Raw genomic sequence first — 18,621 nt, forward strand, 5'->3', positions numbered from 1 at the left:
GAGAAGCTCTTGTTTGAGTGGCAGAAGAACAGGTCATATTCCATCCCCTGCTTCTCTTAACTGCTCTATGTTGCGATTGTATGATTGCATTTTTATCACATTACCCATCAACTTGCATTAACCATCCACCCACTCCATCATGCACTTCCTGCCCCCGACTGTAGATGAGTTGGTTCCATATTGGTCCCTAACTAATGGCAAAATCCACAAAAGTCACCCTTGATCCCGTGGGACTGTTTAATAAGAAGCGTTGGATAAACAGGTTATTTTCCTTCCAGACAGTATAAAAAGCTGAAGCAACTATGCAGATATTTTTAAAGATTGATTGAGAATTGATGTGATAAAATGTAATCGTACAACATCAAAATAGAGTAGTTAAGAGAGAAGTAGGGGATGGAATATGATGAGCAGAGGTATTAATGTCCTAAAACAATCCAAAATGTCCCTTTTTGAATGCTGATAGTTCTTGTCTTCTACTGGAACTGAGATGCTGCATCTCTCGAGGGCCTCAAACAAAAGCAATTCAGTCTAACTTGCTCCACACATAATTGCATTTTTCCATAAATCTTTGAATAATAAATCGAATCATGATCTTAGCGGATAATTTTGTTCTCGGAAACTATCGGTGATTATGGTTGTAAAGCTGGGATCCCTGCAGAGCCCAGCTCAATCAGTTCATGACAGAAATTGATCCTTGGACCTTTTTTAGCTATGTTTGTTTTCACTAAACTACTGGAGGATCATTAAACTTTGACTCTTTGAAACAACTTTATTTAATATTATAAAGTGCAAAACCAGTGCCAAAGATTTAAGCACCCCAGTGTTCATTTCAACACCACTGGCATTTGAGCTAAAAACTTGTAAAACAGACATGCCAGGGATTCTTTAATTTCCCTGGTTGCGTAAACAATCATGGTTAAAATTGCAAAGGGAATTATCTAATCAACTACTTTGTTTTAATTATGAGCCTTTTTAGTACTTGAGCATTGTGCATGCAACTTGCTTATATATTCAGATCCTTTGTGCAATTTAAATTATTTTGATTTACTGTGCAGCTTAGTTTAAATTGTACAGCTACTAAATTTGGATAAGCAGTTGCTCATTCTCTATGGTATTTTAAGCATACAATTAATAAAAGGTTTTTGTGTTTGTGTGGGTGTGTGTCTATTAATCCAATGGAGATGCAAGATATTTGTTTGTATTTAACTGCAATTTCTCTGAAAACAGTGCACTTTAAAACCTTGTTTCTCTTCAGAACAATTCTCAAAACAAGTGCCCTACAAGGGTGCATTCTCAGCCTCATACTTTACTCACCATATACTCACGACTGCACAGCCACTGTAGTAGGCAGGATCTCAAACAATGATGAGACTGAGTACAGGAAGGAGATTGAGTGCTTAGTAACATGGTGCCTCTCTCTCTCGCTCTCTCAGTATTTCAGTATTTACTTTAATGTCATTTTCGCTGAGTACTTACATACACAGAAGAAACAAAAAATTGTTTCTCAATCAGTTTCTGTCAGTGCAGTTAATAAAAGCAGAATAAATACATACAACTTTAAAATTAACATATCTAAAATAGACCTAAAATTGAACTAAAAACAGACATTCAGACCGAACAGTGGCTTTGGTTTGACAGGTGTCTAGCTGTCAAAGTATGGGCGAGGTTAGATGTGTTGGTATATGATGTATGGGGATGGGACACAGTCCGTTAACCAGTTTTATTGCTCGTGGGAAGAAGCTGTGTAGCATCCTGCTTGTTCTGCAGCTGGTGCTCCAGTACCTCTTCCCAGATGCCAGAATGGAGAAGATGTGGTGTGTTGTGGGGTCCTTAATAATGGAGATGGCTCTGCGGATGCTACGCTTCTGATAGATCTCCAACAGGAAAGGGAGTGGAGCACCAATGATCCTACTGGCTGTCTTCACTATCCTGTTAAGTTGATTTTGTTCATTAGCCTTGCAGTTCCCAAACCAGGAAGTGTTGTCGTAGGTCAGTATACTCTCAATGGTGCCCCTGTAGAAGGTCGTTAGGTGAACAGTAGGGAGACCTGCTTTTCTTAGTCTCCGGAGGGGATGGAGCCGCTGCTGTGCTCTTTTGATGACTGCTGTGGTGTTGGTCGTTGAGGTCAGGTCGTCCGCCAGGTGAAGTCCCAAGAACTTCACACTGCTGACCCTCTCCACAGCAGCACCATCAATATGCAGCATGTGTTATGTTATTTTCCAGCCCTCCTGAAATCGATCACCATCTCCTTTGTCTTTTCCACGTTGAGGGTGAGATTGTTATATCTGCACCACTCTGTAAGCAGCTCCACCTCCATCCTGTATGCTGACTCATTGTTGTCACTGATGAGACCCACCACTGTTGTGTCATCAGCGAACTTATTGCTGAGTCTGGCAGTACAGTCATGAGTATAGTCACTCACTCTCTCGCTCTCTCTCTTGCTCTCTCCCCAAGATGCAGGAACTGGTCGTCGACTTCAGGAAATGGGTGATGCACTCCCCCAAGTTAGTATCAATGGTGCTGAAGAGAAGATTGTCAACATCATGTTCCAAGGTGTATATATTGCCAACAATTTGTCCTGGTCCAACCACATTAACGCTATGGCCAAAAAAGCACACCAATGTCTCAACCAGAATAATGTAGCTGGGACATTGTTGGCCGGTGTGGGCAAGTTGGGCTGAAGGGCAAACTGTTTCCACACTGCATCACTCTTTGACAATTACACCAAAATTCCCTTAGTCTTATAGAGTATCTCCAAGACTCGCCAATAGCTACACTATAGAAAGAATTAACTTCGCTGGAATCTTCTCTTCCCAGACCGCAAGAAAGTGCTGAGTTATGGATGCAGATCAGTCCATCTATCAAACCAGCCTCTTTCATTTCTCTCCACCCCCCCCTCCCCCTGTCGACTCCATCTACATTCCTTGTTGCCTTAGGAAAACAGTCAACATAATCGAAGACCTCTTGCGCCTCAGTCATTCCTTCTGCTCTCCACTCTTGTCGGGCAGAAGATAAAAAGTTTAATAGCAAGTACCATCAGATTCAGGAACAGTCACTTCCCCACTGTCATCAGACCACTAAGCAGACCTCTCATAAGCTGTGGTTGTAATCCTGATCTCCCGATGATGGCCTGTGTACTTTTATGGCCTGCGCACTTCTCATTGTGGCCTGCGCACTTTTATCTGTACTTTCTCTGGAATGCTGTAACTATTCTCCAAGCTCTGGTTATTGTTCTCTTTGCCATTACCTGTTGTGTTTGGCTTGATTGTACTCGTATATGGCATGACGCAACTGGATAGTATGCAAACAAAGTTTTTCACTGTATCCCAGTACACACAAGAAGAAAACAATACCAACTGGATAAATGGGATAATAATTGTTGTGGTGTCCTGCCCATTAACAACCTATGAAATTGAACGAAATGTTAGGAATTATATCTTTTTTATCACAAGGATTGGAAAAAAATGCACATTTGCAGCAGCTTTCTGTCATTCAGCCAACTGTGGAGCAATGATAAACTTGCATGGCAATTCTATCTGCCTTTCCAATGTACTGCAACAGACAATAACAGGACAGGTGGATGTAGGGCTATTGGACTCGCACATCATTTGTCTCACTTTCATTGTGTAAATTTGTATGAAAAAATACATGGAAAAAATGCATTTGGTTTGCTTTTCCATAAAAACATCTGCTGACGTCATGTTTAATAGAGTAAAATTGTTAGATTTATGAGGATCATCAGTTTTACTATTGTCCCAGTGGTTGTATGTGTTTAAATGCTGTTATTGCATTTTCATCATTGATTGCTATGTGTGGAATTAGATTGCTAACAAGAAAGATCGAGTTAATTTTATTTTATTTTGTGCTCCTATCCATTATGTGTCTTTTACAGTAGATGAATATTTGAAATCAGAATCTCCAGTGTTCTTTGAATACAGAGTGAAATACTTGATGAAGTACAAGCATATCAGCGAAGCAATGACACTGACCAAATACTGTGTGAATCACCCGCAAACTGGCAAAAATAAGTACTTTCTCCACTTATTCTTAACATGGTTATGCCGCACATCGCCAGAAGAAGTCATGTTGCAAGAGGTACGGTTTTGTATTGTTTTTGTCAACATTAATGGGTGATATTTATATATATTTCATATACCTAGCTGTACATACCAGAAAAAATACCATTGAAACAATTGTTTTAATTGGATGTTTGTAAGATTTTGCAAAGTGTTATAGATGAACATTTGGTTTCTTTGTTTTCCCTCAAAGATTGCTAGAATTAACTGCCAAGAAGCCCTGGATGTTATTTGCAGATTCGATTCAGAAGGGCAGGTGGAATTGGCTTGGATTTTGTGTGTGGCATTCCTTACTCGGCAGCTAAAAAATGGAGACATGTATTGTACTAGGTAAATATTCTGGTTTTTTTTTTTAAATAACTATACCAGATCCTTTTCAAGTTTTCTTTAAAAAAACATTTGTGAACTACATCTTACATTTTACCTTAATTTGATTAATTATTTTGGCTAATGGGGAAATTTGCTTTAATAATGAAAATTTGTGCAGATTCAAGTCGGAGACAAAGGACAGAAACAGGACCTTCAGCACAGCTCATCCATGCCAACCAAAATATCTCCCGTAGCTAGTCCCATTTGGCACATGTCCCTTATATCTTTCTTATCCATGTCCCTTATGCCTGTCCAGCTGAGTTACTCCAGCATTTTGTCTGCCTTCGATTTTTAATCAGCATCTGCAGTTCTTTCCTACTCATCTTTCCCTACTTACCCTAGTTCACCTCTACTTGATTGACATTGTTTGGTCTTTAATATTATCAACCTTCACGTTGTGCAAGGTTTAGTTTTGAACAAGTTGTAAGATATCTATCAGTAATTTTCAATTACTGTGTTTCAATTTATTGTTCTTAATAATGTGCTCATAAATTGTGTGAACCTTGTGACTGTGATAATTAATTGTATTGTGTAATATAAGTCCAGATTTTGGTCCATTTCTGCCTGGACCATTTCATAAGATGAGTGCCAGTCAGTTTCAGGACTACTGCACATGTGGAAGTCCCAAACTCACTGGCAAAGCTCGAGGACTTGCTGAGATTCCCCAGCATTTACATTTATGTTTACCCTGGAAAATCTGCTCTTGAATATTCTGCTGGGTTGTTCTTGGTGCAGGATCTGTGAACCCATTCTTTAAATAAGGAATGAATTTCTGTCTGACACCAATGTAAGCTCCCTTTTTAAAATAATTTTAATCTTTACGGTGACTAGTTTTATTTCAAAATGTTTAGGCTTTCGGATTGTTTCATTGTTAATAATGTTGCATGTCTTTGAATGTCATGGATATTTAGAGGCATTAAAAAACGTTTGATTGTAATGTCATTCAAGCCCCCATTGTTACTGAGTACTTTGTTCCCCAGCTGCATCAGTCCAAGGCCGGCCTTCTGAATTTAGACTATGGAGACTGGGAATGCAGATGTTGAAGTGGGAAGTGGCCTTAAGTCTAGTCTCCATTGGATTCTCTATATCATCTCTCTCTCTCTCTCTCAAATATAGTTTTTAATATAGTTGCTCTGTTTAGAATTAATTTACAAAAGCTCATGCAATGAAGCAGAATCTGGTCACTCTGCCAAATACTTTTATTATTGTTCAGAAAGGGAGCGAGCTTTGTATTTCCCTAGTGCACTGGTTTGCAGGATGCCATTGGCATTGTCTTTTACATCTGCATGGAGTAAGTTGGATTAAATGGAAGGCTGATCAGATTTTTAAAGTTTTCTTCCTTTAAATTAAATGTCTTGCTCAAATCTTAGTTGAACATGCCAAGCCAGACAATCAAATGACGACTTAGTTAACATAAGCATCTAATTATCCTATAGCAATTCCTGCCATAGCTTTGATTGCAATGTAATACTATCCACTTCATTTTACATAGGGAGTTGATATTAGTATGGAGTAAGCTGCAGCTGAAACTTGATGCATCCAAGCAACACTTTTTAGAGAAGTGTCATCACCTTTTATTAACATCCAGAAATGTGAACCATATCTTCCTCTTTATCAGGGTTATTCAGAACGAGGTGAGTTGCCAGTTGCAATGTAAATAATTTAAATTGCATTACTTCGGATAGCTTTTCTCAAACTTGTAGTGCACTGTTTCCAGTGAACAGGAGATGGTGTATGTAATAAATATTACGGACTAAACAAATCGCATGACAGTTTATTTCCTGTAGACTGGATTTTACAAGAATTAATGTTATGCTAAATTATATGGAGCCTTATTTTGACTAGATCCTGAATATATTGTTTGTTTTTGGGTAGCACGGGAATAATATATTGGCTGTAATGGAAAGCAGCAGAAATGTACTGTTATGATTTAGTTTGAATTGAGATATTGCACAAATAACAAATACATTTCCCGGTGTTTCTAAAAATAAGGTGTTTGGATTTGAGTTTAAGCTATTGGGGGAAAACATTATTTTGCAGATTTTAAAATTTTGTGGGCAATAGACAGGAGGTGCAGGAGTAAGCCATTCGGCCCTTCAAGCCAGCACTGCCATTCAATCTGAAGTTATTTTTTTCAGCTGGAAGTATTAAGAGGGGCAAAGGTGAAATGTGGAATTACTTCACAGATCAGACATTATCTCATTGAATGACAGATGAGGCTTGAGGGTAAATAGCCTGTCCTTACTCGTATGACCCTGTACATTTTAGAGATTTGGGGGCTTTTAGTTTGTAAGCAATTTTCCATGGAGGCAGGAGGATTGCATTCACTGTGCGAAAGTGATAACATTCTACCATTCACAATTATAACTTCTTTTACTGTAGTTACTATTTATACCTTGGATTAAAAAAAACCTCTTAGACCTTTTGTTTGAGCAAGTTTTGATTGTTAATGCATGAGGTTTGTTTTTGAGGTATAAGTTCAGAGGAAAATCCTGTCCTTGTTTGTGGAATTTTTGGCATTAATTTATTTTGCCATAATTTATTTCATTAATGAAATTCAGATGTAACAATCATGCCACTCTTCTGCCATGCCATCTCTTCAAAAACGTATGTTATTTTCAATAAACCGTTTAGCATTGTTCTTCATTCCACTTGTTTCGTATGACGATACAAATCGGTATGTTGGAAGTTTAGGGAGAAATGTATTTTGACTACTTAATTTTAATGATTAAATTTGATTTGTTTTTGCTGGTTTGTAATGTGAAACCCCCTAAACTTTAAATATGTAATGTTGAAATATTGTAGGTTGGAACTGAAGGCTTGCAATTCTGCGTGGAACTCTGTGCGCGTGCTCTAAGGATGGATTACAAAGATGAACCAAATACAAAAACTTTAGTGTGCAAAACGCTGTCATACCTGCTGCCAAATGATTTGGATTTCTGTAGAGCATGCACTATTACAGTTTTTTTCTCAGAATGTACCTTAGAAACTTTTCACGCTGTTGAAAATCTCTACAGTCAGACAGATCAGCCATACACTGAAGACACCAGTGCAGTTCCCAGTTTCCTTCGTTGTGAGCTGCTGCTTGTTTTAAAGAACACCTGGCCTTTTGATCCAGAATTTTGGGACTGGCGAATTTTGAAAAAAAACTGTCTTGCTCTAATGCGTGGCAAAGTGGCCTTAATCACAACTCGTGGAAAAGATGCATTTGTGAAGTTTGGAGACAACACATTGGCTAAGAGTAAAACGAATATCAAGACCACGAAGGAACCGAACATGTTGCAACTCCGCACAGGCACATCCCGGGCAGATAGCCACAGTGCAGTGATGCATCATTGTGTGTTGTGTAAAAAGGAGTTCCTTGGTGGACATATTATGCGACATGCACATGTTCATCAGCAAAAAGGTGCCTTCTCTTGTCTGATTTGTGCAAGGAAGTTCAGATTGAAGGGACAAATGCTGAAGCATTTAAAGACTCACCTGAGGAAGATTCAAAAACATGAACTTGCTGCACAGAAAAATACTGAATCTTCCACTGTAGCCAGGGACGTACAGGAAACCTGTCCCCTCACAAATGGGATCCTTGATGCAAAAGTATCGACTGCTTCAGAATCCGAAACTGCAGGCGAACAGAGTTACTATAAAACGTTTACAGAAAATGAAGATTTTAAAGTTGATCTTCCAAATGAGCCATGCAGTTCAGCTGGTCTGGATGGAGCACTGAATGAACATTTCAAAACTCAGGAAGATCCCAAAAATGATGTAGTTCCTGCTACAGCCGCTGATAATGTTATAGGCGCTCAGCTGGTAAAAGAAGAATTTGGGGTTGTTGTTCCAACCAAAAAGAAAAGAAAGAGCTGTTTTCTTGATAAACAAAATTCAATAGGTCACAGAAATAATGGAGCTCTATGCAAACAAGAACAGACAGACGATGACGCTGCGTCAAAAGAACGAGCAGAAACTGACGCAAGAAGTGATGGTTTATTTAATTGTCCAGCTGATGGCTGTTCAAAGGTATTTACTAAGATCCATTTTCTGATTAAGCATGCACGGAAATTTCATTCCTCTGAGGAAAATGTACAAGATTACCTGATGGAGTGGTATAAAGGGAAGTGCCGTTATTGCCAAAGAAAATTTATTCACTCACAGCATTTAATTGACCACCTAAAAAGGCATGTCTACCCTAAATTATTCTTCTGTTTACATTGTGGCTGTAGTCAGAGGTTTAAGCGTGCTTCGGAACTTCTAAGCCACACTGAGAGTCATGAAGCTTTTCAAGCACAGTGCAGCTTTGGCGACTGTGACCAGTTGTTTGACAGAGTTGAGATGCTTTATGAACATGAGGCACAACATTACTCAAGTACAAACCCTATCCACTCCAGAGATTGTAACAAAAGAAAAAGTCAAACAAGCAAAGTGCTAAACCATCAAGCAAGGATGAATGAAGAGAAAAGACTAGAAAATGTACAGAATGCTGTGGACTTTCCAGTCCCATCGTGGAAATCACGAAAAGAGTTATCAGAACCAAAGACCTACCTTCACAGTATGGTTGGCAAGCAAAGTGGAAATCAAAATGGATTGGGCACTCTTAATGATACTTCACATGCTTCCATCGAATCAGATGAAAATAATTTGACTATTGAATCGGGAAATATAAATTGTGTTAATAATGAACAAATTGTAAATGGGCATAATAAACTGAAAGGGCCTTTGATTCATTCGAATGCAGACACATTTTCCTCGGGTGATATATCAAATGATGGCATTGGTGATGCAGATAAGACCAGTCTTTCAACTGATGATTCAAGATCAGAGTCTGCGCCAGCTGTGCTGAATGATAGTGTTTCAAACGAAGCTTTAAAGAAAGAAGATGCAGCAGTGTCACAGGATAGTGACAGCCTGTCACAGCAAAGTAAGACTCTTTCAGGTTTGCAGTCGTCCTCTAATCAAGAACAGAATAGCAGCAGCAGCAAGAGTAATAGCACTGGCAAGGGAGAACCTGAAAGCTGTGGCAAGCAGCGAAATTACTATCGGCCTCAACCACCAAGCTACCTAGCTGAAAGATATATCACTATGCCAAAACGAAGGAAGTTAGCCACCGATACAAACCAGTCTCCCGCTTCACAAGAGAATTCAGTTAATGTAAAAAATGATCGACACATATGTCGGAAATGCTTCGGGATTTTCAACAACATCGAAGCATTGGAAGAACACAACTCTCAGAAAAATTGTAGACCGCTCTTTGTTACGGAGTCGGATAGCGATGAGGGTAAGTACCTGCTTAAAATTAAATTATCCATGGTACAAATGAGTAATTCAGATAGTGCATTTCATTGTATTCAGAAATGGGCAACAAAACCTCTGTTAGTTGTTCTAGAAAAGCACTTGAGGAAATAAAATGAACTTTGCAAGTGGGTTGAAAAGTTTGCTTAATACAGATTTGTACATGTAACTAGTCAAAGAATGTTCCAATGCACATGGTAGAACAATAAATCCAAAGCACACAGGAAACCATTTATGCAGTAATTGTGCAGTTTCCATAAATCTTGCACAGAATCTTGTGCTGATATGAATTGCACGGTTCATTTATCTAGAATGAAACACATGAGAGCAAAAATACAATGGCCCATTAGCTCTTGGTGCTGGTGTGTGTGTTTTATTTGCTGCTGCCATGGACTTTTTCACCTCTTCTACACCCCTCTTCCAATTTTTGGTGCATGTGCATTAACTAGCATTAACTATTAAGCATAATAGAGGTGCCATTTGAGTTACTTGGAACCATTAACAGATGTATTTATGTGAATTAGTTTGCTAGTAGATTAACAGTAAATATTTAAAGATGTTTGTCATTTTTTAAACTGAAACATGTTTGATACAGTACTAACAATGATTTAAGAAGGGTTTCTGATTTAAATGTGGCCAACATAGTCCCAATAAAAGTGGTAAATCTGTGGATGGTAAGTTGTGATTCATTAAAGGATAACCAAAAATTGAAGTAGAAATTGATAGAACATGCGAGTCATTTCTACAAGAAATGGAATAAACAGATTGTAAAATCTGCAATAATGGAAAAAGAGATTTAAAAAAAAAGATATTTAAGACCATCAAACCCAAAGTCATGAGAAAGCCTAACGGGGAATAAAAAAACAAGGATTTTATATGTGTCTTAAATATTTAAGACACAAGCAAAAGAGAGCCAGTGGAGAACTAAAGATCTGATAATGAAGATAAAGCAATCAAAATTATTAAAAGAAAATACCGGAGAAATTAAAGCAGCCAAAAGGTGTGCTCTGTTACTTTGCTCTGTTAGCTTGCAAACCAGAATTATAGCTATGTTGGTTATAACCTTACAAGATACCCTTGTTCAGGCTTACTCTCAGCAAACTGGATGGTAAACAGCGTGACACTAGTATTCAAGACTTTTTAAAAGTATGGAATATCAAAATGTGTTTTGTAAGCAAAATACATGTGATGTTATATGTAGATAGTTTTATAAGAGCAATTTATAGGAAAGCACATAGCTGCTAACTAAACGACGGCAGCCTTTGAATAACGTTTTGTACCAATTAACAATTAAATTGCACAGGAATTTCCTGGCATTAACCTTGCTAGAAAGTTAGGAAATTTATGGGGATATTGAACAGTTACAACTGACCAAATAAGTACAGTTCTAATTCGTAGATTACTGTATATATGCACAGGGAATGAACATGAATAACTGGTCTTTTTCTGCCCTTTAGGTGACTAGGACCTTGCAAGAAAATGGCCATTTCGACATAGAAGATAACAGTCAAACAAGGGAATCACTTTACAGAGTTCATCTCCACTTAATCCAAGTTCCATGCAAGGACAGAAAGGGTCAAAGAAGACAAAATAGTAAACTATCTTTGAGACGAACACCAAAATTAAAAAGCGTTAGCACTTATTCAGGAAGTGCTCTTGCACTGAAGTGTCTTGAAGTATGGAGAAATATCTGACACCTTGTAGAAATGGACGTGAAGTGCAAACCTTTGTTTTGCCACCTCAGATTGGAAAATCTTATGTTTATTTTTGTGTTGAGCCAACAATTTAACAGCATAATCGAGAAGCACCTGAAGATTTGCATGGGCCAAATTTAGCTGGGGCTGTGGATCTTGCCATGTTAACTAAACTTTTAGTGCACATTTTGGCTCAAATATAAATGCTTGTATGTAATTTGGGCTGATATCAAGTTACCTAAGATAATGACTGAATCAACTCATCTCAATTATCTCAATCGTGGATGGTTGAGGAACGGGGAAGAAAGAGAAGGAAAGGTGACTAATATTTTATCAAGAGAAAAAATATAGAAAGGGAAAAAAAGTAAAAGTATTTTCTTTAGCCTTTTTTAAAAAGAATATTACTTCATATGGATGCGAATGGTTTAAAGTTTTCTCCTTCTGGGATAGTGAGATTCATTGGCACCACATTAATCATGGCATTAAAAGACTCTGCTCCTAACTATGAGCTCAAACATATTGCAGTAAGCTTTGGGGCTTTTAATACACAAATCCAACAAATTATTGATAATGGGAGGATGAAATGCCTTTTGTGGCGACAAACAGTGGAGCAATGTAGATTGACCAGCAGGTTCTGGACATTCGGTGTACAATGTATCCCTTCCGCATCTAATTCTGCTGGCCATTTTCAGATTCCGATTCGGATTCAGATTCAATTTAATTGTCATTGTCAGTGTACAGTACAGAGACAACAAAATGCATTGCAGACAACGAAATGCATTTTGTGAAATAAGCTACACTGCATCATGAATAATATCTATTCAGGTAGATTAGGCCCAACTTAGATACCTTTTGAGCACAATTGCAGCACCCCCAAGTTGATTAAATATAGCTGAAAACCTTAAAGATGCTTATAACAGCTGAAGATGATTGCTCAGAAGCAAAATTACATATGTGGCTAGTTGTATTCCAGAATAACAATGCTGAAGATATAAGAGATGAACACAAGGTTCAAATTTGACTAGTTTAACACAAATTTATTTTTCCTGATGCAATATCTTCTGTTGTACTGCAGTGAAGACATAAAATGAATGTATGTATTACTGTTGTTAAGCCTATCCCATCAGTTATAAAACACTGGACATTGACTCCTTGCTTGTCTACATTAGATTTTAAAGTTAGTTTAATAAGTTGGTAAGTACGATATTCACATCAATATGACATGCAGAATGCATAGCTTCTGAAGAAATGTAGTATGAGAATTTTTATTTACCTCAAATGTGTTAAACATTATCCAAATCCACTAAAATATCCCTTGAGCTTGTCAATTCTGTATGTTTTGTTCATCTTCACAAACTTCCAAAGTGGAATTAGTTATTTGCAAATCAAATAGATTAAGGGATTGAATTATAAACATTCTCATGATTATATTAGACAATAGACAATAGGCATAGGTCTATTCGGCCCTTCGAGCCAGCACCGCCATTCAATGTGATCATGGCTGATCATCCCTAATCAGTGCCCCGTTCCTGCCTTCTCCCCATATCCCCTGAATCTGCTATCTTTAAGAGCCCTATCTAGCTTTCTCCTGAAAGTATCCAGAGAACTGACCCTCAGATTTTATTCCTAAATCTGAAAATGGAAAAGATAACAACAATCACCTATTGAAATTTAAAACTTATTTTGATGATTGGAATGAGCAGTGACAATATATCATGTAACAACTGTGAAAATGACCTAGGACTGAAAGATTGACTGCTGCAATCCTAAGGGTGTTTGTATTCAGTGCATTACGATTTAAACAAAAACAGAAGCAATAAAGTCACATTCAAGGTACTATTGAAAAAATAGGTCAATTTATAGAAAACTGACTTTTTGGGCAAACATGCCTTCAGCTCAGATGCCTTATTTTGAGTGCAGGGATCATGGCTGGCAAAGATAATCTTATGGGAAATATTTTTTGTTTGCATTATTTCCATGATAGTTGGGAGTCTGCAAATCCAACAGTATTTGAAGGTATATTACCTCCGACTGATGGATCCAAGTCATTCTTCGGTGCTGGCTTTTTCACTAATATGTATTTGGGATATAAATAAGCTACATTTCATGTGTAAAGGCAAATACACTAAACCCTCATGTTGAAGAAGTCATCCTTTTTAGAATATTGCTTAGCTATTTGCTCCATCAAAAATTTAACATTGAAGACTTAAAATATTGCAGATGCAACACAAAAAGATGAAATGTTAGTACTCTGCTTTGACTCGGCGAAGATCAACATCAGGACCAAGAACAGCCTCTGTTGATTACAACCCATTACTGAAGCTGGTGCTATACCCTGAATGGCAATAGAGAAAATTATCACTTATGCATATTTAGAACTGGAAAAAAACATACTTCTCACCGTATATTTTGCAAGCAGTATGCACATAGTATTTGGAAAGATGACTACCACAATGATGGCCTCATTATGCACTTTTTACAAAAGGCATTATTCAATGCAAAAATATACAATATAGTGCAATGTTATTTTCCATTAGCTTCTTGGGATGAAAAATGGCAGCCAACATTTATTGTTTGTTTTGGCATTCATCTTGAACAGCTGATAAACTGCATGCAGTCCAATTAGATTTTGAAGACTGATTTGTTCTTTGTATTACAGTATAATGTTGCATCATATATCACATTGATCAATATTCTCCAGTCTACATTTTTGGATCAACACTAAAATAATTGTAAATGAAAATCTGCTTCAAGCAAAGAATCTTTATCTTTACCTATGTAAAGGAAATGGAATCATGTTAGTGATAATCCTAGAGAATTAATTTCTGCTCATTGCTAGGCAATAATGAAAATGTGGTAATAATGAAAATGTGGTGAGAAATATCATGCAGATATAAATGAACCTGACAAAAAGTTCCGCCGTTTCGGGGTTGTAGCAATTTATGTTAATGCCATTTGCCGTTAAATTCTAACTCCTAAATGTGCAGGCATTGAAACAAAATCAGCTAAATGGTTGCAGTTGAAATTTTATATTCAGATCTTTTCTTATAGAATTGAGTACACTTAATTGTCTATTTTTAACACGTGCACTAAACTATGCTGGAAATGTTTTTCTATTGATAGTTTCCAGTGAATAAGGAAATTGATTATGTCTTGGAGGAGGTGGTTGTAAAATATGTAGAGAAGTAAAATGTAAATTCCTGATGAACATTACGTCAGCAGCATATGATTTATCCATTCAGTTACTGTTGTGCCTGTAATAAAATAATATACAACTACTGTTTTAAGTAGGGAATTGTACATTTGAAAATATTTTTTACAGTTTCTATGACTTGGTTTATTATTTTTCAATTTAAACATTCTTGTAAGTAGATTAAATTATGAACAGGTAGTCTTTTAAAAAAAATGTAGATGGATTACAAGGAGATGGAAATTGCTAGCAAGAAAATAATTGCTGATCACAATAAATTGCTCTACTGTCCATTCTGGAAGTTTTGTTCTTCATTGGTACTTTGGAGTACAGTTGTCATGCTCCGATCATTTTCCATCACAGCATTATTTTCCCTCTTATGATTTAAGAGTAAGCCTATAAAGAATTATTTATTTCTTTATCAGAAAAAGGCACTGACAACTTAGGGAGGAAAGCCTTATATAGTATCAATGTTTTCTTATATTTGTAAATTGATATTTGAAAAGGTTTCCACACAAGATTAAATACACTTTTGAAATTATAACTTTTGCACTTTTCTCTTAATTATTTGTATTGGGGGTATTTAAAATTTAATTATTTCTGGATTAGCAAATTCTATATGTTGTGCTTCCTTGTTGAACATTTGTACATTATTCTACTTTTGTGCTTGTTAATACAAAGCTCGAGCTGAGCCATACTTGAACTGCAGTCATTCGGGTGTATACGGCCTCAAATTTAATTGTGATACAGTTCTGAAAACATGATTTGAAAAAAAAAATAAGGGTTTCTTTTGTATTTTGCCTGAATTTATTGATTAAAAGTCACTGTTGTCTCTATTTGTAGTTTTTTTTTTTTTTCCCCAAGCTTTCACTGCAAAATCAATGGAAATCAACATATGGTGAGTGACGTATTCTGCTTTGAATTGATGATTATGGGTGGCTTGATATTAACGTGTTCTCCCTACTCTCCCCACAGTGAGTCTTGTAACCGAAAGAGAATAGTGGTTTGATGGTTGTCAAAGCCTCTTCTATCTATAAGTAACGTGCAGACATGGATAGGATAGGTTTTGAGGGATATGGGCCAAACACAGGCAGGTGGCATTAGTGTAAGATGGGGGGTATGTTGGTCGGTGTGGGCAAGATGGGCCAAAGGGCCTGTTTCCATGCTATACGACTATGACACAAACATGGGCATCTAAACTATTTAATTCTTCCCATCTGGCTGTAAACAGGATAATTAATTACTTGGAATAATGGACAGTTATTTAGATAACTAATTTTAATCACTATCTCATTCAGTTATTTTGTTCTTGGGGTTTAATTTGAATTTTGTACTATGAGCTTGCGCCATCCTGCTGTTTTGCAATTGTATTGGTGTATTTACCATTCCTGTATGCATACCGTTTACTGTGACCTTCATGTGCACAAATAATTTAATTGCACTCGTGTTCATGACAAACTAATCTAATCTAGAAGATGAGTTAAATGCAACGTGCAAGACTGCATTTTGTATACCCATACAAATGAATGTGATAGTGAATGAGGGAAATTCCAATCAGGTCACTTACAGACAGAAGCGTTTGCATGTTCAGTAGTATTGATTTCTAGGTGGCATTTAAATTGCTCCCACCAATGTAAGTGTCAACTATGCAGCAAACACTGTTTTCAGAGACACCATTAGAAATTGCAATGTCAGTCAATTATTTTTTCCTTTTGGTAACTACTTCTGTTTAACACCAAACAGAATTTAGTAGCTTGGCTGGTTCAGATAGGTTGGGGAGAAACTATGCTGTAATAGGGTTAATTGAATAGAAAGTCTTGAGTCGTGCAATGGAAACGGGCCCTTTCCTTCAACTCATTTAAGCTGACCAAGATGCTCAATCTAATCTAGTTGCATATGCCCTATAACCCCTCTAAACTTTTCTTTTGTGTACACATTACTTGCAGGGAACAGATTGATATGGATCATGCGTAGGCAGACAAAATTAGTTGATCTTGGCATGTCAGGGACAAACATTGTGAGCCATAGAGCTTGTTCATATGCTCTACTGTTTCATGTTAACTTTAGCCTGAGATATTTAATGAGTTTTTTTTACAAAAGCAGGAATGTCTTAAACCCTTAGTTGATGCAAACCACAGCATCTATCCTTCTTTCCAACTACGTGAGAGAGAATGACGTCTTACTAAATTTCCTCACTTCTGTAACTCTTCATTTTTCATCCAGATCCATGATGGTGTTCACACTTGTGCTGCATCAGTCCCCACTCTCACTGCTTTGGCACCAATTCTCTCATCTACAACTTGCAATCAAAATATCTTTCTGCTAAGCCCCCTTCTTAATTCTCTTTGAGACTAGTGCATTGGAACAATTATCATTGGCAAAGATACCAAACTTTCATTCATTTGTTCTAGATCACCACCTATATCTCTTGTTTCACTTTCCCCTGACAGTCTGAAGACGGGTCTAGACCTGAAATGGCACCTATTCCTTTTTCTCCAGAGATGCTGCCTGACCCGCTAAGTTACTCCAGCTTTTTGTGTCTATCTTCGGTTTATACTAGCATCTGTAGTTCCTCCCTGCACAATACAAAATATCTAATTGAAGAAAGCAGACATGGTCAAGAAGGAGTTCTTTCATCTTAAATAAGGCACTTTTAATTTACCAGAGGGAAAAAAAACAATATTTCAGATTTCTCTTTATTGACAATCAATTTAAGGTGTAGAAAAACTATTTGGAATACATCTCTTACAATCACAACAGAAATTCAGAAATAAAATCAATTTCAGGATAATTTAAAGAATGTAAATACTCATTAACCTATAATTTCTCCCATGCTTTCATTTAAGATCTTGACTAATACTTCAAAGAGGGAAAAATGAAACTAATTACAAGTACCTTATTCTATTTCCTGATATAATTGTGATTTTGTAAACAGTCCTTAAATAAGAAACGCAATGGCATTATTCAAAATTCTGGTGATTTCGTGAGAGTCTAGAGACAATGCTATGGTATGTGTAAAGAAAAAGTGCAAGGTCAGAAATTTACTGTTTATTTCAAACAGATTAGATACGCATGAAACAGTGCAGATAGATTAGACTTTTCAGGCAGGAATTTAAGTTCCATGGCCACCTGTGTCATTAGAGGAGGAGCAGCGAGACACATCAGTCTTTAGCATTTGTTGACCAGTCATATGGAAGGTAAGTAAGTTTGATGTTTCCTTTGTCCATGAGTTCTTTCAATGCCGTCTTCTTTGGTGAATCTCGCAGGTGGTCGAACACCCATTTCAGCAACTAGATGGGAGAACAAGTTAATCTAAATAAGTATTTTACAGTGAATATTAAAAAAATATTCATCTATCTATATGTAACTAAAATTCTAATTTTGTGCTCCCCAGTTTGCAGGGTTTTTCAATTTGCGCACAAACGGTATGCGATAGCGCTACGATTTTTCACCATGTTACTCACACTTTCTGTGCTGCGAGTACAAAATGTTTTGATCCGATCGGTGGTATCTTGTAAAAGTTAGGCTTAAAAATCTTTTAAACCGCGCATGCACAGATTGGTCTCCTCTCCTGTCATTCACCTGGGACAGCGATGCCCCTTCTGGTGCACCATCGCCACACATATTGGCCGGCTCCTCTGTTACAATACAGCTGATGGAGCAGGGCGAGCAGAGTTTGTGCATCACCGTGGCTGGAGTGCGGAGCGGCCCAGAGCCTGGCGGACTGCGAGGCCCACTTCTGCAGCCTCGAGATCCTTGGGAAGTTAGGATTTAGGGTGCCAGAGAGGCATACCCCCATCTCCCCTCCCCCCGCGAGCACACCCCCTCAGTGGCAGGCCATGGCAGCACTCCCCACCGGCCCCTGCCTGAAGCCGTCCCCCTACTCCGGCTACAGGACGCTCTCCCCGACAGCCCCCGCCTGAAGCCGGTGGGGAGCGGCAGGTCACAGCAGACGCCACCCCCACCTCAAGCCGTCCCCCTCACCCCCGCCTCACGTACAAAGAGCAAT

At 37.7% G+C, this 18,621-nt stretch overlaps 2 protein-coding genes across 3 annotated transcripts in view; one reads left to right on the forward strand and one right to left on the reverse strand.

Annotated features, from left to right (window-relative positions):
• LOC129702935 (zinc finger protein 654-like) overlaps positions 1-15,448 on the forward strand; it is a 56,077-nt gene extending 40,629 nt beyond the window's left edge. Inside the window, exons 5-9 of one of the 2 annotated variants that reach the window (XM_055645036.1) lie at positions 3,893-4,095; positions 4,270-4,406; positions 5,938-6,079; positions 7,251-9,714; positions 11,186-15,448. In XM_055645036.1, the coding sequence (XP_055501011.1) occupies positions 3,893-4,095; positions 4,270-4,406; positions 5,938-6,079; positions 7,251-9,714; positions 11,186-11,193 (2,954 nt within the window). In that variant the 3' untranslated portion in view covers positions 11,194-15,448. The remainder of the gene's footprint in view (positions 1-3,892; positions 4,096-4,269; positions 4,407-5,937; positions 6,080-7,250; positions 9,715-11,185) is intronic. The other variant, XM_055645038.1, reaches the window with a different exon arrangement.
• Positions 15,449-17,647: 2,199 nt separating this feature from the next.
• zgc:152951 (uncharacterized protein LOC569013 homolog) overlaps positions 17,648-18,621 on the reverse strand; it is a 46,461-nt gene continuing 45,487 nt past the window's right edge. The window contains exon 11 of the mRNA XM_055645039.1: positions 17,648-17,902. Coding sequence (XP_055501014.1) covers positions 17,774-17,902 — 129 coding nt within the window. The 3' untranslated portion in view covers positions 17,648-17,773. The remainder of the gene's footprint in view (positions 17,903-18,621) is intronic.

This window comes from Leucoraja erinacea, chromosome 13, assembly GCF_028641065.1.
Source record: "Leucoraja erinacea ecotype New England chromosome 13, Leri_hhj_1, whole genome shotgun sequence".
Taxonomy (NCBI): domain Eukaryota; kingdom Metazoa; phylum Chordata; class Chondrichthyes; order Rajiformes; family Rajidae; genus Leucoraja; species Leucoraja erinaceus.